This window comes from Mustela putorius, unplaced genomic scaffold (genome assembly GCF_011764305.1).
Source record: "Mustela putorius furo isolate JIRA1106 unplaced genomic scaffold, ASM1176430v1.1 tig00000145_pilon_pilon_pilon, whole genome shotgun sequence".
Lineage (NCBI taxonomy): Eukaryota > Metazoa > Chordata > Mammalia > Carnivora > Mustelidae > Mustela > Mustela putorius.
In genome coordinates this window covers 18,776,555-18,801,106 of record NW_025421294.1, presented here as the reverse complement: position 1 = coordinate 18,801,106, position 24,552 = coordinate 18,776,555, and the positions used below count along the sequence as shown (strand labels likewise).

General features: G+C 42.3%; 1 protein-coding gene across 5 annotated transcripts in view; it reads left to right on the top strand.

Moving 5' to 3' along the window:
- Positions 1–24,552, top strand: part of ARHGAP26 (Rho GTPase activating protein 26) — a 437,396-nt gene that overhangs the window by 403,722 nt on the left and 9,122 nt on the right. For 3 of the 5 annotated variants that reach the window (XM_045075347.1, XM_045075350.1, XM_045075349.1), the window contains exons 21-22: positions 12,713–12,823; positions 18,593–18,684. In XM_045075347.1, the coding sequence (XP_044931282.1) occupies positions 12,713–12,823; positions 18,593–18,684 (203 nt within the window). Of the gene's footprint in view, positions 1–12,712; positions 12,989–18,592; positions 18,685–24,552 lie in introns of all 5 variants that reach the window. The other 2 variants (XM_045075346.1, XM_045075348.1) reach the window with 2 other exon arrangements.

Sequence of the window (24,552 nt, the reverse complement as noted above, 5' to 3'; positions counted from 1 at the left end):
AAGAGAATAAGCGGATGATTCTGCTTTATTACAGGGATCAATTTAAAGAAAAATATTAGGATATTCTGTATTAAATGTACACATGATACACAGATACAGCCAAAGCTAGGAGGCTGGGTAAATGACTAGGTTTGGGCAGCACTCCCCAGTAGTCAGGAGGAAGAATAATGCCAACGAGTGACCAAAATTGAATATGGAAACACAGGAGTTCATCAGAGTACAGGCTAGTGTGCCTGTCTCCCTCCCTGCCAGAAGCAGAAGGTTTGAAACATCCTTTCTGTCGCACCTGTCAGGCACTACCATCCAAGTGCTTTACCAAGCAAAGGGGGCGGAATGCAGAGCCACCATGACAGCACTAGACTGAGATCTGCTTACATTTTATGATATCAGATCATTCTGACTCAGAAATACCTAGCTGCCCTGCTTACCAGGGCCTTATGCTTGGCTTCTGGTAGAACCCTATTTCCTTTTCTTTCCCTAATGACTTTGATCCTGTGGGGTCTTTTTTTTTTTTTTTTTTTAATGAAACCTTTATATATTGTCAATTCCAAAGAAACTTAGGAAGCATCATAGTGTACAAGAGATGTAAGAGGAGGACCATAACTTCCCTTCTGCAAGACCAGAAAAGAAAGGCTAGTGCTTGAGGATTCAAAGAAGTATAGAACTCTGTGATAACTAGAGAAGCCTTATGTCGGAGTTCATGCTGAAAATGGCTTTGACTGGTGGATGGGCATTAATTAGGGGCAAGGGAAGAGACAGTCCAGGTGGGAAAACAGCACCAGCAAAGAACATGGTGATGGAAAGCTGAAAGCACCCCCGTGGCACAAATAAACCTGTTTGGCTAGAACGCAGCGGGTTGGAAAACTAAGGCCCATGGGCCACATCCAGCCAGCTGTCTATTGTTTTTGGTCTTGGTTTTGTTTTTGTTTTGTGGCTCATGAGATGCGAATGGTTTTTACATTGTTCAGCTGTTATATTTTAAATGGTTATGTAAGTAACTACCTAATACCCTCAGTTTTGCCTTTCAGTCCAGGGAGTCTATAATATTTACTATATGACCCTTTAAGAAAAAACTTGCTGACTCGGAAATCCCTGAGGACATAAAAGCAAGTAAGGTGGATTAAGAAGAGCAATTGGGGCTGTATTATGAAAGACCTTTGGGACACCTGGGTGGCTCAGTTGGTTAAGCAGCTGCCTTCGGCTCGGGTCATGATCCCGGTGTCCTGGGATCGAGTCCCACATCGGGCTCCTTGCTCTGCAGGGAGCCTGCTTCTCCCTCTGACTCTGCCTGCCACTCTGCCTGTGCTTGCTCTTGCTCTCTCTCTCTCTCTCTCTCTGACAAATAAATAAAATCTTTAAAAAAAAAAAAAAAGAAAGAAAGACCTTCAAATGACAGAAACCCAAATGGCCTAAGGAAAAAGTGGAAGTTAAAAACTTACAATTTTGGGAAATCTCAGGGTGGATCTAACCTCCAGCACAGCTGGATCCAGGAACCCAAATTATTATTTTACTTGGCTCTTTTTACCTCCTTTTTAAAAACAAAAAACAAAAAACAAAAACAAAACAAACAAACCTCATTTACAGACAGATGCTTGCCATGTAATGGGATAAAAGATCTCTGGTCACACTAAGCCAATGGCTTTTGCTTCCAGAAGAGCATTCGTATGTTGGAACACAAGAAGGAACTATGGTCAGTTGCATGTCCATCCTTGACCCAGTTTCTGTGTCCAGAGGAAAGGGGCCCCAGACAAGCCAGACTGGATCACAGGCCTGCCCCTGTAATGAAATCCACGTGATGCTGGCTCCACCTGTATCACTTGTGGAGCAGAAGAAAGGGAGGGGGAAAACTAGTGTCCAGGAATAAACTGTGTAACTACATCTTTCACTCTCCCTTATTCTTTGTGCAATAGATAGTCAGAAGTTTATGAGAAGGAAATTGCTATTCATTCAAAATTTGAGCTGTGAGTTTAAGAGGTTCATGTAGTTACAACATGATGTAGGATGGATTGGAATGGTTAAAAGGTAAAGAGACCAGGCTAGAGAGTCTTCGTGTAGTCTTAGGTGAGATGGCCTTGGTCTTCATCCTCCGAGGAAAGGGGAAACACTTAGAAGTGTTCTAAGCAAAGAGTACACAGGATCAGATTTGCAGACGGTCCTCTTAAGTATCTGTGTTGAACATCTTGCTTACATTGTAAATTTGCCAAAAATTCTGCAGAGTAATTTGTATCTGCCTCATATTTGAAAATGCATTATATATATATATATATATATATATAACTACAAATATATATATTTGTAAGATTAGAATTAATGGTGTTTTGCTGTGTCTGTTTTCATTGACTTCTCAGTGGGTTTTTGGTTTTAGAGTATAATAACTATAGCAGAATATAGAAATCATTTTCCTTCAGTTTTTTGTTTTGTTTTGTTTTGTTTTTTTATGCACAGATGTTAAAACTCTTTTTTTTCCACTGGAAAGGGTGACTTTGCTGGAAAATCATTTAAAGTTTTTTCCAGTCAAGTCAATAAGCAACTCAGACCCAAATGAACAAGGGGCAAAATTCACCACGAAACCTAGTGAGATTGCATTCCTTTGTTGGGCAGCCTGAGCCAACATTTGTAGAAACAGAGTGTGGTCCAGGGGAAGATGCAGGTTTTGTGCATCACACTGAAGGAGCAAGGCCAGGCATAGAAGGTAATAAATGGTGTAGAGAAGATGTTTGTGTGGGTTGAAATCAAATCAGAAGTAATTTTCCACATGTTTAGACTATTGAATAAACACAAGAATTAGAGGGAAGTCAGCTATTTGCTTGGGAGGAGAAAAAGAGAGTCAGACTGTTGGCCTTTTCACCAAAGTTCATCTCTGCTTATCTCTCTGCCTCATGCCTTTTGTGGTATCCAGACCAAGGATTTGTAGGCTTGCAGAAATTTAACTTAATCGTCCTGAATATTATCCTTAGCAAAAGTGCTTTTTCTATTGCTGAGAGTTCTGAACATAGTGAAATATTTCAGCCTTTTTATTCAGGGAATCTCCTTTCCCTAGGGTTTACTTTTAAGCTGAAATGTCCTGGGCCACCACTGCTAATTTTAGATACTCCTTTGTTTTCAGCAGTGGACACTGAGATTCTTAGCAAATCCTTCTCCCTCCTCTTCCTCCCCCTTGTCTAAACAGGAAATATTCCCTGCAAGCAGACCTTATAGAAAAGTATGCCAGATGGCCAGTGACTTACAGCCCGTGTTGTTAACATCTTGTCTAGCTTACTCAAATGTGACATTGGCACTGTCCTATTTGACTTCCCCATGCTCGGGAGAAAGGAAGACACCATTGATTTACTGTAATAACTTTACCAAAATAAAAATGTCTCTCGAGGACCCAACATCACTTCTCAGTGAGGAGAGCAGGATGGGAAAATCAGTTCTTGGATATGGAAGGTACTCAGTAAATATTTGTTGATTGTATTTGACTGAAAAGAGAAGAGAAAGAGCACGAACAGTTGGGAGCTGCCAACTGTATTATGCAACCCAAACTACAGACTGGTGCAAGAAAGATGGAACTGTCACTTTGGCTCTATTAAACATCCCTCCTCCAGAGAATAAAAGTAGCCACTTGCATGATTAGGGAGATTGCTTTTACTAGTGACATTTATTTTTTGGTTATAAACATAACAGATTAACTATAGGAAATGTGGAGGAGAGTTTAAAGCACAAAAAATAAAAATTACTTTTACTGTTGTCATCCAGAGAATGCCGTTAATATGTTGATCTACTTACTGTCTGTCAGTATGTTTTAAGATAGGTTTTCCCATGTTTTTTATTATACAAAAGGGCATGAAATAGGAATGTACAGTTTAAGAAGTTATCATTTAACAAACACCCACCTGATTACACATAGGTTAAGAAGTACAATCCTGCCAAGACCCCAGAAGTGACTGCATCTCTTGCTTTCTCCTTCCCTCTCTTAGTCCTCTCCCCCCAACAAAAGGAATCACTGATCAGATGTTTACAGTAATCACTTCCATGTTCTTATTTGCATTTTTGTCTCTTAAATATAGATCATTTTTATGTCCAGTAGTTACGTTCAATAGAGTCAATACAAATACTGAATGAGCAAATACTGAACCACTGCTCCTAGGGGAAGTACAGGGTTATGCTCCTGTGAGCCTCTGGCTTTACCACATTTTTTTTTTTATTTTATTTTTTTATTTTTATTTTTATTTTTTTTTATTTTTTTTTATATTTTTTTTATTTTTATTTTTTTTATTTTTTTTAGCTTTACCACATTTAAAAAAAAAAAAGATTTTATTTATTTATTTAACAGAGAGATACACAGCTAGAGAAGGAACACAAGCAGGGGGAGTGGAAGAGGGAGAAGCAGGCTTCCCGCTGAGCAGGGAGTCCATTGTGAGCAAGGAGTCCAAATGCGAGACACGATCCCAGGACTCTGGGATCTTGACCCAAGCCAAAGGCAGACGCTTAATGACTGAGCCACCCAGGCACCCCTTTACCACATTTTTGTCAACTGATCTGTATACGGTGTCTAACATCGTTGATTCATTACCATTGAAGGTATGGCCAACCACACAGTAAGTCATACCTGAACAAATCTTACTAAACACATGTTTCCTACATAAGGCACATCCGTGCCTTCTTGTACTTAGAAGCTCTGGAGAACCGAAACAACGATCCCTTCATGCCATCTTGGCTGGCATTGTGCACATTGGGTGCTTTAGAGGGACTCAGGTGTTGCATTGGTTTGCGGGTGGGTGTCGACGAGGGATCGTGAAAGCATCGTGAGTATTGATTCTGAGGTTACAAATAGACTGTAGCCAGTAAATGAATTCACAAACACAACATCTGCAAATAATAAGGATCACCTGTATGCATCCTTAAAACACAATTTTTTGTTTTCTTATGTCTGGCTTCCTTTGTTCAGTGGTTTTCAGAGTCCTTCATACATTTTTTAAAATTAGTCGTTAGTTCATTTATTTTCATTATGGTAGAGTGTACTATTATATTAATATTCTAAAAGTCATTCTCCATTGTTCTTTTACTGAACTTCTGGCTTTCTTGTTCTTGCTTTTACAAATAATTTGCTGTGCACATTCTTATGCTTGCCATGCTGGAAGGAGTAGGTCTGGGAACGGAACTGCTGGATCAGAAAGGATGATCACTTCACCTTCGCCGGATGAAGCCAAGCTGTCCAGAGTGGGTGCGGCAGTCTCCAGCCCTCCAATAAAACAGTAGAGCTCTGACATTCCACATGTTGCAACCACGTGGTGTTTTCCGCATTTTGGTGTTAGCTATTTAGTCACTCTGGTATGTGTGAAAAACTACCTCATTAGGGTTTTAATCTACATTTCTTGGACTACCGCAAGGTTAAGCATTTTTTTTTTTTTTTTGCATTTTCTCTCTCTCTTTTTTAAAGATTTTATTTATTTGTCAGAGAGAGAGAGCGTGAGAGAGAGTACACGAGTGCACACAGAAGCAGGGGGAGTGGCAGGCAGAGGGAGAAGCAGGCTCCCCACTGAGCAAGGAGCCTGATGTAGGTGGGACTCGATCCCAGAACCCTGGGATCATGACCTGAGCCAAAGACAGGTGCTTAACCAACTCAGCCACCCAGGCGTCTGGATGCATTTTCTCTTAAGTCCCTGTTCAAGTTGCTTGCCGTCTCCCCCTTGGTTGTCTTTCTGTTTCTTACTGATCAGTAGGAACTCTTTGTTGAGTCTGGTTATAAGCCCTTTATTTGTATGTTGTAAGCTGCCTTTTTACTCTCTTTTAATGTTGTCTTTTGATAAATACAAATTCTTAATTTTAATGTAGTTGAGTATATCTGTATTATCCTTATGGTTACTGCTTTGTAGACTCTGTTGGATATGTTCCAACCTCAAGTTCCCAGAGTTATTCTCTTCTAAAACCTTTATTGTTTGCTTTCGGCATTTGGATCTGTAATCCACCTGGAAATCGTATATTAAGTCTGATATGAAGGACAGACCAAGTGTTACTTTTACCATACAGATATCCAATTATCCTAGCATCATTTATAGAAGAGTGCTTTCTACTATTACAAAATAATATAGCCTCATGATAAAAACATTAAAACAGTATAAATAAAATTAAAAAGTGAATGTTAAATCCATGCCACCTAGTTCCCTGCTCTCAATCCCCTGAGGTGTAGTTAGAGCTTCCTCCTTGCAGATGTATGTTAAGAATAATGTTTAAATATCCCTAGTATTAGAATGGTGGCCTTAAGTTACGTCTCAGGACAGGTAAGATTGAACCTGGCAACACTATTCCTTTCCTTCTCTTTTTAAATTACAGTGACTGCATTTGCTTTTGCGATGTCTTCATTATAGAGGGAGTGACAATTGTACTGCACTCAATTTAAGATAGTAAGGAAGTTTGGTGATTTCTCAGCAACTGTTCAAATCTTTGAAACAGCAAGTATAAACATATGCATTCTCTATGGGACCCAAAATGCTTCAGCCTTTCTTTACAAATAACTTCAATAAATAAACAATAAATTATGAAATTTTTTCAGTTGAAAGAAAGTACATACATAAAAACCAATTCTCATGTACCTGGAATGTGGCATTGAAAAAGCCTGAGGGACTACCCTCAGATTTAAAAAAGAATACTCTGCTTATTCAGTATTTTGTACCATGAAGCACAGTAGAGGCATTTGGCCCTCTTACCCTCGCTGGTCCTTTCCCTTAAGGTTTTTTTCCCTGCACAATGAGCAACTGAACTGGAACTGTTGTCCAGTCATCTTTACTTCCAATCCAGAGATTTCCCTTCTGCCTCCCATTTCTGCATTATTATACATGAAAAGTTCCAAATTACTGACTTGGAGAACCTTAAGGATGACAGATGCTCTATTCTAAGATTTTGAATTTTGTTTAAATCATGGAATTATTTGCCATTCCCAGCACACTCCATCCGAGTTTAAATTTTGTTTGAAATTTATACTTCAGAAAGGAAAGGGAACTACTACACTCTAGATAAATTGAACTATTTTAAAAGCAAATCACTTAAAAACTGTCTTAAAAGTGATTGCCTATAATTTCTAAGGCCTTAAGGGGATTTTACCATTTGTCTCATTAAAATAAGAATCAGAACTGTCATTGACAGGATCAAAATGCACATTAAAATAGATAATACATTAGGATAAAAATGCACATTAAGATAAATTAGGTAGTATATTAGATGAGGGGAAGAATCTGTAAATACTATGCATACTGGTAAAAGTCAAAAGATCACAGAATGATACAGCTCAGGGGCATGTGTGTTTTCCCTCTTGTTAGACTGTGAAGCACATACTAAAAATTCACTAGTTTGGGACATATATAGAATTTCTGTGTTGACACAGCTTCAGCAGACACATGTGAAAAATATGTGGTCAATTTTTTAACAAATTAAAATCATTTTTTGTGTCATTTGCTTGGATTCACCACTTCCATTTTATCAGTATTCCTTTTGGGCCTCTTCCCTTGGCTGAGGTTTGATATCCCTTCTTTTTTTATGTGCCTTAAATCAAGACATAAAGGGATATTTTCCAAGGAAGAAGAATTCACTGATTTGGGATTAGATTAAATAGGACATTATTGGTTTTCATGGAATTTTCTCTGATCTCTCCTAGGAGGAAAGGGCAGGGGGTAGAGGGAAAGACAAGCATACCCCCTTGGATTTAATAGCACCTTCCTATTCTGTACTTAATTGGGAAGAGAAGACTGATGGTACATTAAGGTCAGCCCTGGGCTAGTGATCTCACAGTCCTTGCCCAGGCTCAACATATGTGACTGGGAACCTGGGCTATATAGATCACAGTCCAGTGCCTGGCAGAGAGGAGCAAATGCCAGTTTTTTGACTTCTCCATAGTACACACCTGGCAGAAGACTGTCTGGATACTCTTCTATACCTCACCCCTCCTAGTTAGTCCCATCTTTAAGAGTCCAGGAATGGGCTGACCATCTGTCACTCCCACTTTCCCTTCGGTCAGCCACACCATTTGACGAGGGCTCTATCTCTCCAGGCTTACATTGTCTTCTCTGTCTACCTGCTTGTGTTCTTTCCTATACTACCTTCTTGGCAGAATGCCCTTTGGAAAATTAAACATTGCTTCCAGATGGAAACAGAACAAGAGAAGGGAATTGTATTCATTTTTACATCACTAGAAGTGCTAGGAAAGAGTAGAGCCCAACAGGGAAAAAAAAAGTCTAATTTTTTTTTTTAATGATGCCTCCTGCTGCTCGGGTGACGGTGAGAGGGAAGGGACAGCCTCCAGGAATTCTTGGTGGGAATGCAGTTCAGCAGAACTGTTGTGCAAATCTATTTGCTAGGATGTATCAGTACCCTTAAAAAGGACTCCTAGCCTTTGACACAGTAATTTAACTTCTAGGAATTTATGCTAAGGAAACATACATTCAGTGATCTTCAACAAGGATGCGAGTTGCCCCACTCTTTATGATAGCTAGAGGGACATAATAATCTGAATATACACAATAAGAGAAAGGTTGCGTAAATCAGGGTATATACCATATGATAAAATACCCCTCTAGTCATTTTAAGAATGTGATAGCAAAGGCTATTTAATATTCAAAAATGCTTTAATAAGTGGGGGGAAAAAAACCATAACAGGCTACTATGTAGTTTTATTCCTTCCAAAATGAGAAGATATGCCAAGATATCAATAATGATTATCAGTGGTTATAAATTATGATTGTATTGCTTTTTCTTGCTTTTGGTATTTTCTAGTTTTCTACAAGGCCATCTATAATTTTGAGTATCAGAATCTTCAAAGATTAGCTTTCTTCTTAATGGTCAGTTTACTGCTCATCTTGCACCAGGTTTTAAAAGCCATAGAGTGGAGACTAGCCTGGGTCTGCCACATGCATGATGAGATTGGGAGCCTGCTGGGGCAGCACTGTCCATAGTAAGACAGGCATGCCCTGGCTGGTATACCAGACATTCCATCATTCAAGTGAGTCACCACAGAAGGGTGTCAAGCTGATGATAATGCCACACACTGTACTTGAACTATTGGCCACAACCCAACATGCTGCCAGGCCTTTGAGCCTTATCTTCCTAAACCATTCTTTCTTCACTGTCCAGTGAATGTCAACAGGACTGACTGGACTCCTTTTGAGGACACTGTGGACCAGCAGACTAAACTATTACAAGCCTTCCAGTTGAATCCAAACTAAAACAGCAAATATTCATTTCATGCTAAAGTTTAAGCTCTTGTTGTTGTTGTTGTTGTAGCTGGCCTTAAAGGGGGTGGGGAAGAGGAGTAGGGTACAGGCAGAACCCCAGAAATGAAAAATGTGCTGGGACATTCAGCTCAGATACTCACAGCCTTATTCTTAGGATGGTAGAGAAGCCTTAGGGGCTCATCTGCTAAGACTGTAGTTTCAAAATTACTTTCTCCTATCCTAACCTCAGTCATTTGTTATCTTTGGCCTTCTTAGGGAAAGTGAGAATTTGATAGCAGCTTCAGAGCCAGTAGCAAACTGACCTTTATTGTTTGTGTGTTTTGTTTTAGGTTTTTTTAAGGGAGAGGTTTTTTTGTTTGTTTGTTTATTTTTGTCTGCTGTTGTCATTTTTCCATAAGCTATAGCCAGTCACTTTGGAACTGAAGGGAAATGAAAGATTATACAGTCTTGGGCCATTAGCATCATCTGTGTGATCTTATTTCCCACCTATATGAGTTGTATCTGAGTTGTATCACAATTAAAATAAAATGTATTCCTTGCTTCTTGGAATAATAGTTATATATTATTGTCATTCTTTTGCTATAGATATCCATCATTAAATAAATAACACACGTTCTATAGTATTGCTGATCATAAGTTTTATTGACATGATTCTGAGCACAAATGAGTAAAAAGCATAATTCCAGCAGTTTAAAAAATCAGAGTACTGTGGTGTGTGCATTTTATTGTTACGCTAAAATATAGTCATCATAAATTTTAAATTGTGGTCATTTTATAGCAAATAAATGTCACTGCTATGAGTAATACACAAGCAAACAAATGAAATTTTATTAGTTGTTAAAAATGACAGTCAGTACAATAAGTGACATGGAGATTGAAGAGTAAGTTCTTATAATGGTTTCAAATACCTTGGAATTCCAACTGTACCCCCAGATAATTTCAGCCACGTACTACTGGCCAAGAACCACTTTGATAGGCATGGATGTGAAAAAACATTCAGAGCCCACATTGTGTTTATAGAGTATGTCCCCAGCTATGCCTTTAGCCAAAGGCATGATTCTTGTACAAATGAGATAGGAAGCTGGAGGTGTTTTGTACTTATAAAAGCCACTAAAAAGGAAAAAAGAATACAAACAAACAAAAAGTCCTAAGACTTTTTAATTGTCCTGTGCTGACCACTGACCAGAGGAACAGATGAGTTCAGGCCTCTTGGCCTGGGCTGCTTGCTCTCTTGAACTTGCAAATTTTCCCTGGTCAGATCTTGGGTTCCTGGGCTGGGTTGCAGTTTGGAAGTCATGGCCAGGCCTTGCCTACTAGGTCATTATCGAGAGGGGAGTATTGTGGGGAGAGGCCTGAGAAAGCAAGGTCTTGCTCACTAGCTGCAGCCATAGAAGAAAATGAGGACTGCACAGTTAAAATGAGGCAGCACTCTCTCTCAGGACTCGAGACAGAGTCAAGCAGGAGAAGGTATTCAACTAATAAGAGAGTAACTTATCCCTCGGCTGCCAAATCTTACTGTCTTATGTTATAGTTGCTTTTTGGTCAGTCCGATCTTGTTAAAATAGATTGGGAACTCTTGAGGTTAGGGACCTTGGCAAATGCTAAATTGTTTTCCATTTATTGTGTTTGAACATATTGTATGCTCAGTAGCTTTTTGCTGGATTACTTGAGAAAAAGAAAAAAGCCATATTTTTAGAATTTAATCTCTTATATTATATGAATTCCATCTGCTATGTGAATCTACCAGAGAGAAGACTGGAGGCAGGATTGGAGAATTTACAATATGTTGAGTCTTAATGAATCTGTCTGTTGCTACATTCCCAATTTCCTTTGCAAATGTGGCAGGGATCTAAAGGAAACTCGTAAATCAGTGGTTAAGAAGGCTTCTAATGCTGTGACCGGGCCTATAAGGAAGCTTGGCACAGCATAAAGGAATAGAGCCAGTCCTGCTACCCTAGAGATAGGACTCTGTGGTCGACAGAGCCCAGGGCTGACGGCCAGGGGAACAAGGTCTGAACCTCGGCCCTGTCACTTAGAGGCAAGTTTCAAATTGGCCCCAAGCTTCCACATTTGTTTTGTGTGTCTTAGCTTGTTGGCAAAGTTAAATGAGATTTATTAATTTACTCAGTAATTATTTCTTGAATACTTACAGGCACACTATTTTAGGCATTAGAGATAGATCAGTAAACAAAATGGATACAAATCCTTGCCCTTATAGAATTTATGTTCTAGAAATATAATGTACGTAATGGCATTAAATAAGTGTTTCATTCCTTTAGTCTGTGGATATCTGGTGAACTCACGTGATAGGTTTTACTGTATATTTCCATGAGAATGTATGTTATAACCATAGGTAATTAGAACCATTATTAGATCTCATGTCTGAATTGAGAATGGCCCATTAAGTAGAACATTTATGCATTCTTGCTAAATCCCACTATGTTTAGAGAGTCTGTTGCACTGGAATTGGATTGCTGTCATTTTCCCCCCTGCTAAAGTGCTTGGATCAAACATTCCAGCAGTCGGCTGAGGCTCAGGACTGCAGGGGTGTTGTGGCTGGGCGATTTCCACATTGTTTTCTTAGTCATTGGTCTTCCCACAATCTGTGATTTAATATGATTTTATGGAGTTGCTAAGATGTTTGTTTGTGTAATTTGTAGAAATAAGTCAAAGGGCTAACGTGACCAGTTAAAAGTCATAAGCTGTGTTTCAGTGAGTAATTTTAACCTTTCCCCTGTAAACTTTTGATCAGCTACCCATCAAAGAACAAAATGACAGATCGAAGATTTCTGTTCCTCATTTTTTCATTGCCTTCCCTGTGGGGCTTTTTCTTAGAGCGTCACAATGCCCAAAATCCATGAAAAGAGAAAGGGCAGGCCTGGAAAGCAAACCTCAGGGGAACCTCAATGCTGTGGGTAATGTGTGCCCTCTCCTGAGAGGTGTGCGTCCAGACCCTTCATCTGCTATCGTATTTCTGATGCACTGCTTCTCTGAGTCTTCAATGGCACACAGCCCGTTTAGTTAAAAATGTAAACAGGAAATGGTTTTCTGGCTGAATGGCCCGTGTGGCCCAGAAAAATGGTCATTTTTGCTGAGATCCAACTTTAAAAACACTCTCACAGCAGTGGAACCTGAAGGCCTCTTATAAACTATCTCTGTTCCACATGGGCTGGTGCTAGAGTATGAGTGGGAGCTCACACACATGGGCCCAGGCCATCTTCCACCAGTGGGCAAGGCACACCGTCGAAAAAGCTCCTGTGACCTAGAAAGCAGCTGTTCTGCAGGGCAGAGAGACTCCTTAATATTCCAAAGAATTGCAGAAGAGATGCTACTTGGAATATACTGAGGTCTGGTCTGGAGAAATGTGACTTGGCACTGACAACACAGCCAGGTTTCAGTGCTCCTTGTCTGCTCCAGCTCCCCATCATTTGGCCTCCCATGAACCTCATGCCCCCATTGTGGTTTCCCTCTGTGCTGACGAGTTTTCTGATTGTTCTGTCTTGCAGCCCCCCGAATCCAAGCCCAACTTCACCCCTCTCGCCATCTTGGCCCATGTTCTCGGCGCCATCCAGCCCTATGCCCACCTCATCCACGTCCAGCGACTCATCCCCCATCAGGTCTGTTGCAGGGTTTGTTTGGTTTTCTGTTGCTGCTGTTGCTCTCTCATTGGCTTGGTCCTCTCTTCATGCAGTGTTCAGCCTCTTCGTCAACTTTGTTCCCCGCCATCCAAACCTGCACTTGCTTTTTGACAGGCCAGAAGAAGCGGTTCGCGAAGACTCCAGGTAAAATCATGGATGATGACCGATGTATTCCTGTTTATCCAAAGCCAGTCAGGAACAGTGGGGGTGGCTAGCCTCTGCCCTCCTGTGATTCCAGCCTCAGAGACCGAAGCTGGGAGGGACATGTGCATGAACCAGCATGGCATTTTCCACATCTCTCTGAACCCTTCCTCCAATTTCTGAATGAATCCGTGATGCCTGGAGTTTGGGGAAAGAGTGCCTCCTGGATGGGCCCCTGTTCTCTGAGTCATGGAGCTTTCTCTGTGCTTTGGTATAAGATAATACCAGAGGGAACAGTGCTGAGACACATACTGGCCTTTCCTTCCCTCATTTTTATCAAGTAGCATCAGGCAGCATTTATTTGTGAGGTTTGACTGTTGGCCATGAGCATTGACCCCTAGTTGCTAAAACCAGAGTCATGAGAGAGATGAATGTAATGGAATAAAGGATGGAGATGTGAAGCAGTTTCTCTTTAAATCATCATGGCTGCCTCCTTGCCCTCTGTGTGCTCCGATCTCCGATCTTCTTGCATCATGGACCCTTAGCACTCATGGGAATAGGCAGCACCTCTTTCTCAGAGTTGATCTAGTTCTTCTCCTCTGGTTTGAGGATGTCTAGACTTAATTCTTCAGAGAAAAGAAGCTATTTAAATAAAAAAAAGAATTAATTAATTAAGAAAGAAATTTAGAAGAAAGAAAGAAATTAATTAATAAAGAATCTCTCTGCTATATGAATCCTAAGGCTGTGTCTCTCTCAAATTTAGTTTCTGCTTGCAGACAACTAAAATGTAGAGCCCAATTATAAAGCATCATAAGTCCCTGGAGCCTTAACAGTATTTTCTTGTCCATCTTTTTCTCATAGCTGTTTTTTTACCTGAAGGATGGGTCCAGCGGAGAGGCTTAAATAATTTGTAACATTGAGTCTCACTTTTAAAAAAGAAAACCCATGTTATTTATATATAGAGATGTATATATTAGTTTATTCTTCTCCAGGATCTTTCCAGTCTATCATTGCATTCTATCATCTTGTGAGAATGAGAGGAGAAATGGCCTGAATGGTCTTACAGAGAAAAAAAACTAAGGCACAGAGAGTTGACTGTAGTCCCACCAGTGGATGAGAGCCCATCCAGAATTCAGGATTATTTGTCCTCAACTCAGCACTCTTTCCTCCAAACATGTGGGTGCCCCCAAACCTAAGGTTCCATGCCACTCCCAGCTGCAGAGCCTGCCCTGCTCTTCCTGATTTTCTGTCTAGCTTTGCAGTGGAAGGTGGGAAAGGTAGCTTCTTCATATACTCTTATCCTCATCCTGGGAATAAAGTTAAAATTCAGACCCTATTTTTCTGACACTCAAGTTATTTCCTCATTATTTCTGACATATTCTGGGTGCTTTGGGAGACATTAACTTTCTAGGACATGAGATACGGCATGGATCTAACCAGAGCAGTTCAGTCACTCATTCCCCCATGAAGACCTGAACTGCAGCAAACTATAGCCACCTCCCAATATGCATCACTACTCATAGAAGAGGCTTGGTCATTAGCAGAACGTGTTTCCTTCATTTTGAACAAAGGGAAGTAAAATCTTCAAAACACTGGTCCCTTGAACAGAATGGACTGGGGGACTCAGAATGGTAGAATCATTCAGGTAAAAAGCTGAACATATTCTATGCTTTGAGGATGTTCACTTTTTTGTGTCTCTGAGTTTGGGGGCCTGTTGCCTAACCAGTATCTCTACCTCTGTACTCCGTTCCATCACCCAACAAATTTTCCGGGTCTTTTTTTTGTATTTTTCTTTCTTTAGCTACTCCTTTCCATCTCCCAAAGCATTTGATGATTGACAAAGCACAGTGGCAATAGGATCTGCTATTGTAGTAGGTCTGGGGTCATGGTTATTCAGAACTGCCCACTCTGGCCATCATTGAAATAGCACCATTTGGATGATACTGTTCCACAACACTTTAGGAATCTGCCATTTTGAAATAGGAAAAGCAGACTGGGGCTTGGAATCAGCTGTCACAGGGCTAAGTGTGTGTGCCGAGGTGAGCACAGATGGAGACCCTACTGGGAGCTAGCCCATCAGTCCTAGCCAACAGAGAGGATTAAAGTCCCCTAACTGCCATTGGGGTATGCAGCCAAGAGATGGGGGCATACCTGTTGTTCAGGTCCAATGGGGCCTTTTCCCCAGATCCATTTCAAGAGCATGAAGCTTCAGATTTCCTTCCCCTGGCAGAGCTTTTAAAAAGTAAATACTCCATAGGACCTAATAAATGGTCCTGTGAACTTCTACATAATGTCTCCTCTGGGAATGATTCCCTCTCCCCTCTTTCAAGCATTTTCAGTGCTTCTTAGTTCAAGCGCAGGAAGGAAGATGACTTTAATAGCACAGCAGAGGAAGGGTCGTAGAAGCATATTCCCTTCACACTTCCCTTTCCTGTTACCCCTAGAGAAGCTCCCAGCCCCTAAACCATAGCTTCCCTTTACACAGTGGTCCCTGGCCTGAATGATCAAGCTGTTGCATCCTGCAAGTCTGGCTAGCCCCACCTCCCTGTAGTGTCATCTGATGGACAGTGGGTCGTCATTTTGCAAGGTTTGCAAGGGCATTTGAGGGAAGCTCCTCTGAGTGCTTTTCTGGCCTTGTGCCATGCTCAGAGGCGAAAATTAAAAATGAACCAGCAGAAGGTTCCAAACTTGTTCATGCCCTTGAAGGCCAGCTGAGGTCTGAAGGGCACTGTTTCAGGAGCAGCTGAAGGCACCTCAGGCTCTCTGTGTCCAGTGTTGAGATGCATTGCAGAGAATGGGGAGCCAGAGAGCCAAGGATGCTTGGTGTGGGGAGTTTTAATTTTTTTTAAGTCAGAGCCAAAGCCAAACACAACCTCAGTGCCAACAGGATCTGTTTTGGTAGGAACCCTACCTTAAGCAAGCTACTGGGGCTTTTGAGAGCGAATATAACATAGGACCCTGGACCTGTTGGGCTGACAAACTTTTAAAAAAGATAAGACTGTTCCCCGGATAGAATTGCCAGATTTAGCAAATGTTTAGCAAATAATGAAAATACAGAATATTCAGTTACATTTGAATGGTAAATAAATGGCAAATGATTTCTCTTATGTAGTATTTGGGACATACTTCTACTACAAAAGCATTTCTCCTTGATCTGAAATTCTAATTTAACTAGGTGTCTTGTACTTTATTTGGCAGCCCTGGTCCTGGGAAACAGGAATAGGAGGTCTCAGGGGAAAAGACCTTCTTGTAGATGGTCAGTCACCTCTTAATCTAAAAAAAAAAGCAAGTCCCTTTCCTGATCTTTGTTTTTATTTTTAATGGATTATTTTATTGTCACTTGATTCAATTCCAAAAGCCTAACATTAGTAGAAAATTTACTCCTCTTGAATGATAAACTTCAGCACCTGAGACCATTCCCTCTGCTTGATTCCTGCCAGATACCCCACTTGGCTTCCCTGGTTTGCCCATTTTGTCCCATTCCTTTTATTTAATGAAGTTAATAAGTAACCTCTATGAAAATCCAGCTGGAGGAGGCTTGCCTCAGTAATCTTACCCTCACCTTTGATTTTTCTCATCCCTGGTCTATGTACTCTACCCACCGGCTGTGAACTGTCCTCAGGGACCAGTGACCAAGGTTAATGTCAGATGGATTCTCCTTCTACCTTCTAGGCTCTCCTTGCCTGCCATTATGGGATATGGGCCATTTTATCACTTTTTATAACCAGGCAACTCCTCCTCTTGGCTCCCACTCCCTCAAAAACAAAAACACTATTTTGCCCTCCATGGAAAGTTGCACAATGGATGTTTGGCCCTTCCTGACAATATGCAGACTTGGTTCAGTTAGATCACAGAATATGCCTCTGGTGCAGAGCTCTATTCTGAGTTTAATGACAATTACCCCAGAAAGAGCTGTTTTCCACTTAAAGCTCAGGAATTTTGATGGCTCTTCTTTCTTTGATTCCCAGTGAATCCACTTTATTCTCTCCCACTTTCCCAATTTTCTCCCGCCTGGCCATCATCTGTTGGCCACTAGAAGACCAGAGAAAAGAATGGTAAAATATGCCCAGCAACAATTCTAGATAATCATTTATCATGATCATTCTGTGCAGCAGAACTTTTAAACTATCTTTCCTTCAGTTTTCATGGAGCCAAGACTAGACCTTCTGATGCCTGGTCCCAGTATAAGTGTCCATCCATCCATCCATGGCTTCTCCTTCCCAAAGAGAAGCTGGATTTGGTGACTCTGAGAAATAACAGTGTCATAATGACCCAAGACCCCTGCCTCTTGTGATTTTTATCTGGGTTTACCTAAGACCAGACTTTCCTCACCTAAATCTCAATTGGCTGCTAGAAATCAGTGTGCCAGAGGGCATTTAGCATCACTGGCTCCTGGAGGCTTTCTGTTAGTCAGATGAAGCTAGAGTAAATAATCCATCCCTGGAATAATTGTTTAACCCAGAGGACCTACTTGCTCTTTTGTTATTCTGCCCTGAGCTCCTAAAAGTACTTCTTCAGAGGGAGAAGAGATTACTTTTAGCAAATAAAGAGTCAACTTCTGACTGTTAAATGTTATTTGTTTTATGACCCTTGAGAAGTCCATAGATCATTTGGAACTATTTGGATATCAAAGCAAAAATTGATAGAAGGTAATGGGATTTACCGGTTCTTAGAATTTTCTCTTTAGATCAAGTCCAACCTACCACCTGTTTTTTCTAAGTAAAGTTTTGAGGGAACATAGCCATACAAATTCATTTACATGTTGTCTATGGCTGTTTTTATGCCACAAGGCAGAGCTGAGTAATTGCAACAGAGTTCTTATAGCCCACAAAGCCTAGAATACTCACTGCTAGGCCATTTAGAGCAAGAGATTGCCAACCCCTAATCTAGAACAGTGGTTCTTAGCCCTGGTTGCATACTAGAGTCACTTTGAGAGCTTTTCAGAAATTATTTTGATGCACATATATACGTCATGTTCCCCCTCCCTTCTTCCTCGCCACGCTCCCCACACACATTCATGTAAGTGCTCACACACACAACTTGTCTGTTCCCTGCCCTACCCTGGGGGTCGGGGAGTTCCAGCTCTGGAATCCTGCTCCACCAGCCCAATGAGAAATAAGTGACATCTGAGAAAGCGAATGTCATCCCGTGGCCTAGAGCCGAAACATGGTTGTTAGAATTTCTGCTTTTTTGACTCCCTGAGCATTGCCAGTTTTCAACCAGGTCTGTTGTGAGTGCTCTCCAGAGCAACTGGGAAGCTGCCCAGCCTCCCTTTCCCCAAACTACTCCTGCTCCAAGAATGGGTCTCAGCCTATATTCCCACTGTTCAGGTGTTGTAACTCCTAGGCAGAGTTTCACATGACACAAGGTGACCCCACAAGAAGTGTGGTTTCTCAGGGCTTATGTCTTGTCTCTGAATAATTCTCATTTTTCTCTGGTGACCTTTGCAACTTTTCCACCTCATGTTTTGCCATCTGGCTGCCTTGTCAGGCTGTTGCCGTAAGAGACAACTAGGTGGCTTGCAGGGAAGTGGATGAGAGAGATTACATATCTGGGGCTTTCAGAAGGTTTAAAAATACTGCTAAATAAACTCCTGTTTTCACACAGCACACCGTTCCGGAAGGCAAAAGCCTTATATGCCTGCAAAGCTGAACATGATTCAGAACTCTCGTTCACAGCAGGCACGGTCTTCGACAATGGTGAGTTTCTCATCCCCTTGCAGAGCTGTGGGAGGGGTAGGGGAGCAAAAAAAAAAAAAAAAAACCTGTAGTTTTCAAAGTTCCTACGAGGAAAAAAAAAATACAGTCTCTCTCTCTTGAATGGGTAAGACTGAAAAGAAGTTTGGTAGGGTGCCTAGGGGAGTAGCAGCAAGACTTCTAGAGGCACTGTCAAGAGTAGGACAGTCTACAGAAGTCTTCACTTGGATAGACTCAGCCTCATGGAGCTGTATTGGACATGAAAAGTGACTGTGGGGGCACCTGGGTAGCTCAGTGGTTTAAAACCTCTGCCTTCAGCTCAGGTCATGATCCCAGGATCCTGGGATAGAGCCCCGCATCGGGCTCTCTGCTCTGCAGGGGGCCTGCTTCTCTTCCTCTCTCTCTGCCTGCCTGAATATTCTGTCAGAATATCTCTCTGTCAAATAAATAAATAAAATATTTTTTAAAAAAAACTTAAAAGAAAAAAAAAAGTGACTGTGTACCTGGACAGGGCTCCGCTCAGCACCTGGCAGTGGCTTTGAAAGTCTGGGAACTGGACAGATGATAGGAGATAGCGGAGCAGAGAACAGGGATCTTGCAAGTGGCCGGCTCAGGGTGAAGACTGAAGCACGCAGGGTCTGTGCCTCTTCTCTTCCTGGGTTCAGTGGCATTCACTCTCCATAGCAGGTGAGGCTTATTTCCTGGCTAGCAGGGCACTGGGCAAGCTCGGGGTCAGTGAGCTTCCATGCAGCCATGCTTGTCCTCCCCCTGACTGTTGGGAGTGTAGAGTGGACTCCCTCGGGGCCATCTCCCAGCAGACTCCCAACTGTCCTGCTCAAGTATCCTGTGTGAAAATGGAGTCATGGCACCCGCATGGTAGAACTGGGAACCAGTCTTACTTGCTGTACCTTTTTCTTGTTGGTTTTTGTTTGTTTTCCTCCCGAAAATAAGGAAAAGGTAGTATTTTTCAAAGTGACTATTGATGTCACAGTTGGTCGTAACTTACCATTTACCTAAGAGAAAAATCAGGATTCTGGGAAAAAGCCAGAGTCTTTGTTGTAGCTGAGATTTTTGCCAGATGAAGTTCTCCTTTGGGGTTAATCTTACTGGCTTCTTGGGTGAAAGGGTCCCTTCTTTTGCCCACAGGAGAAACCCAGAGCTGCTGCCTGATTTCAGGAAGCAGACATTTTCACGGGCTGCCTTCTTGACCTCCGGTGGGGTAGTGGCAGAGTTCCTGAGCAGGGCTGAGTGCCTGTCGCCCAAGCTCTCCCCTTCAGGGCTGAGTGCCCCACTTTGTCCTAGGTCATACCTCCTGCCACCTGCTCAAGAGCCAGAAATCCAGAGCAGCCAAGGCCCCCATGTAGCACTGGAGTGCCTCAGCTCTAGATTCAGGCCACCAAAGTGCAAGTCCAGGCTCAACCACCTGCTTCTGTGTGAACTGCAGCAGTGACAAACTCTCTGTTTCTCAGTTCTGTCCCCTGCCACGTAAAGATAAGAGGGTTGTGAGGGAGAAGTGCAGTAGTGCACATCACATATTTAAGAGCATACTCAACACATTAAGCATTCAGTGTTATTATCATGATGATGATTGCCATCATTATGCCCATCTAAGAGCCTAATGTTCTCATAGCTCACTGTGACCCTTTTATATTTGTCCCTCCTATAACACAGGCCTGGCTCTTGCCTGGTCAGTAGGTACCACACCTTGGCCCTCTGAGTCCTGGCTATCTTTAGCAGCCTCTAAGCCAAGTAAAGATGGACTCCTGGGGACAGTCTTGAGTACACCTCCATGTAAAGGGGCAGCCCCCTGTTTTCCCAGCCCTGCATTCAGCGTTGCAGAGATAATAATTAGGCATGGGGAGACAGGTCACAGAGCACCTGGGGGATTCCTAGGTCACACTAGGACCTTCTGAGCCTACAGGAGCTGGGTGGGGTGAGCCCATGACTGTATGTGGCCTGCTGGGCGTGTGTCCTCTTGTATGGTTCTCTAAGCCCCAAAACACTGTCCTTAAACCTTGTCTCCATTAACTTTCACTTGGGTGCTTTACATATCCAAGTGCACAGCCAGCCAGCTGAGCTGCCTCTCCTGTCAGCAGCTGGAGCATTCCGGCCCTGGCAGACCTGAGGTGACATGGGTCCACGGAAGGCTGTCCAGAGCCATGTCATTGACAAGTGTGCTCTGCCTGAATAGACCCACGTGGTGAAGTCCCATTGCAGCCCTAACATGACGCAGCATTCCCAGCAGACAGACCTGCGTGGGCTGCATGCAGACCTTCTGTGTCCTGCCCTGCCAGCAGGGGCAGGCCTTCTGCCTAGAGATGGGCAGGATTTGAGACATTCCCACGTTTACAGGTGAATCCAGAACTTAAAGTCTGTCCTCTGAACCCCAGTTCACTGCTCCTGTGGGCCAGGGACTGTCATGTTCCTATCAGCTATTACCTGTGACTGCACAAAGGACCCCTGATCTTAGGGGCAAACTTGGTCTAAACTCTCAAAAGGTATGTGTATGTGTGTGTATCTTGTTTGTGACTCCTTTTTTCAAGGGCAACCCTCTTCCTTTTTTTTTCCCCCCCAAACAACTTTCTTGAGATACCCACATACCATACAGTTTACCCATTTAAAATGTACAATTCTGTGGTTTTCAGTATATTCAGAGTTGTGCAACCATTACTGCTATCTAATTCCAGAATATCTTCATCACCCCCAACAGTGCCCCTTAGCCCCCCCAGTCCTCCCCCATTAGCCAGGAAACCACTCCTCTACTTTCTGCCATTATTAATTTGCCTGCCCTGGGTATTTCATATAAATGGACTTACACAGTATGTGGACTTTGTAACTGGCTCTTTCCACCTAACATAGTATTTTCCAGGTTCATCCTTGTTGGAGTGTACATCAGGACTTCCTTCCTTTTTATTGCTAGGTAGTCTTCCCTTGTGTGGATATACCACATTTTATTTATCCACTCATCAGTTAATGGCATTTTGATTATTTCTCCTTTTTGGCCGTGAGGAGCAATGCGGCTGTAACCATGCACGTACAGATTTTTGTTAGACACCTTTGAGATCTCTTGGTGATAGACCTGGGCGAGGGCGGAGGTACTACTGGGTCCCACAGAAACTCAGTTAAACAGTTGAAGGAGCTGCCAGACTGTTCTACAGAGAGGTTGCTTCATGTCATCTTCCCACCTTTTTAAGTCTCCTTTTTGAAGCAGCTTAAGTAGGTAACCAAAGAGGAAGGAAAAGAAATCTAGGTGATTTTTAACTGCCAAGTCCTTTCCTTCCCTACGGGGTGCTCTGCCTAGCACGTCCTGGGACTGAGTACACCACACAACTTGGTCATCATTGTAAATCCTATAATGATAAAGGAGAGCGGGAAAGAGGTTTGGTTTAAGAGTCAGAGACCTTATCCATGCCTTCCTGTGATCTCTGGGAGTCATGGCAGAGGTCATTGACATCAGCTTGTTTTTAATCAGGAATGCCCTTTCACATTCCCTGAGGAGCAAAAGGCAAAATGAAACCCCAAAGAAAACACCTCTCAGTGTTGACTGAGCTGCAGTCAAAGAAGGATCTGACAAAATGTGAATCCACTTTTTAAAGATTTACTTATTTATTTTATTTACTTATTTTATACTTATATATATTTATTTTATATAAATATTATATTTTATAATATATTTATTTTATATTATATATATATTTACTTATTTTATTTTATTTACTTATTTATTTTAGAGAGAGAACAAGAGAGCATGCATGATGGGGCAGGGGGCGCGGGGAATGGGGACATGAAGAGAAAGAGAATCCCAAGCAAGCAGACTCCCCATTGAGCAGGGAACCTGCTGCCAGGCTTGATCCCAGGATGGACCCTGAGATCACAACCTGAGATGAAACCAAAAGTCAACCAAAAGATGCTGAACTGACTGAGCCATCCAGGCACCCCATGAATACACTTTTTGTGGTGATTCCTAGAAAAGGCTACACATACCCCATTTCCCTCCTCCCTTCACCTCTGTTGGAGAAATCAGGCATTACGGGAGAAAAAGCTGTTAGCATGTTAGGCAGGGACATCATTTCCTTTGTTCTCTCCCTTGCTAGTTTGTTTCTGGAGACATCAGGTAAGAGCTGTTTAAGTTGGATGCTCTGTAGCTGTGAGATTAAACCATCAGACCAATAGGAACAAGGTTTCTTAATGACAGGCTTCAAGAGTTCGAGTTCCTGTGTGTTGTCTTTTTCAGGATCAGGAAGAATGAATAAGGAGGAAGAAGGAGGGGTACCCTGAGGGGAAACTCTGTTATTTCGCAATGATTAATCAACAAGCCTTTGGATTCCAGGGGCCTGTGCTGTGAATCTGAGATGGCTGCTCAGTCAGCTTTTGGACTTTGTGCAGGGAGGAATGGGTGTGCAATACTCGGAAATAACTCCACTGTCAGCCCTTGCCAGTCTACTAGGAAATAGCCCATTTCACCAGGAGCACCTCAGATAGTAACTGGAAAGAGAAATAAGTTGTGTTCTCAGGAACATTAGTCATTTTATGGCAATGTGTTTAGTGGTACCTGGAAAATTCACATGGTAGTCACTAAAATTGGGTTCTTGGGATACTTCCCTCAAGATTTGAGGTGGGCTGGATCCATTCATTCCCAGGGTATGGGGTACTGCATGAGTGTAAGATCGGGCTGCCCTGGGTTTCCACAATAGAGAACACCCTCCCAGGGGACCACTGAGCTATTCCACCGGTGGGGTTTTGGGGGGAGGTCCTCAGTGAAGTCTTTTGGACTCCACAGCTGTCTCTACTGCCAAATCCAAACACAAACCCAAGCCGCCTCCATCTCTTACCCAGGTGTTTCCATCAGCTACCTATATAGTTGTCACGTCAACTCTTGTCCCCATAACCCATTCTCTGTGCAGCAGCCAGAGTGATGTTTGGAAATCACACCATGTTATTCTGTTTCACATACTCCTGGCCTCCCACAGTTATTGGTGAGTGCCTCCACAGACCAGCTCCTAACCCCCAGCCCTTCCCTTCCTCACTCACTGACTGTTTTTGTAAATGAAATTTTATTGGAGCTTAGCTACCCATGCCTCTTTGTCTACATATTACCTATAGAGCTACAATGGCACAGTTGAGTAGAGACATACATTTACAATCTGGCTCTTTGAGAAAAATTTGCAGACCACTGTTGTGAAATCATACCAGGCATTCTGCCACCTTAGGACCTTTGCACTTGAATTATCTGCTGCCTGGCTAGCTCCTTTAGATCCTTTAGGTTTTAGCTTTTTTGAGCTCCTCTCCATACCTGCATCCCTATCCCAGTCTCTCTCTCTTCCCTCATCACTCCCTAAAATTATGTGCTTCTTTATTAATATATTGCCTTGATTCAAGAGCAGAATCCTTCTGCTTGCTCAGTACTGTGTCCAGGGTTCCCTAGCACAGTGTCTGGCACAGGGTAAGTGCTTAATAAATGCTTGTTAAATGAGTAAATGTATTCAGCTACACAAGAGTTTTTGCCTCTTCCAGCCAGTGTTGCTTCCTTTTGGAGCAGTCAGCCATTAGAGATCCTAGCCACATGCTTGCTGCTTGTCCACAGTGAGAGAAGGAAAGGAGAGAGCATGAGTTGTGTGTTCAGGGGTGTAGGGAGTGTGTATGGCTGGAGCTGAGAGAAAGTGGTTGGCAGAAAGCACATCCATGTCAGCAGCAGCTTATATTAGATGCTTGCTGGGCTGGAGAGCTGCCTGGGCAACTCATGGAAACACTCCGTGTGTTTATATAGCACATTGGACATTGGTGCAATTCAGAAAGTTGGACATTGGCTCAGTTGAGCTCACCAAGTACTTATGAGCATCACTGACGTTCAAAGCACTGGGCTAGGCAAAA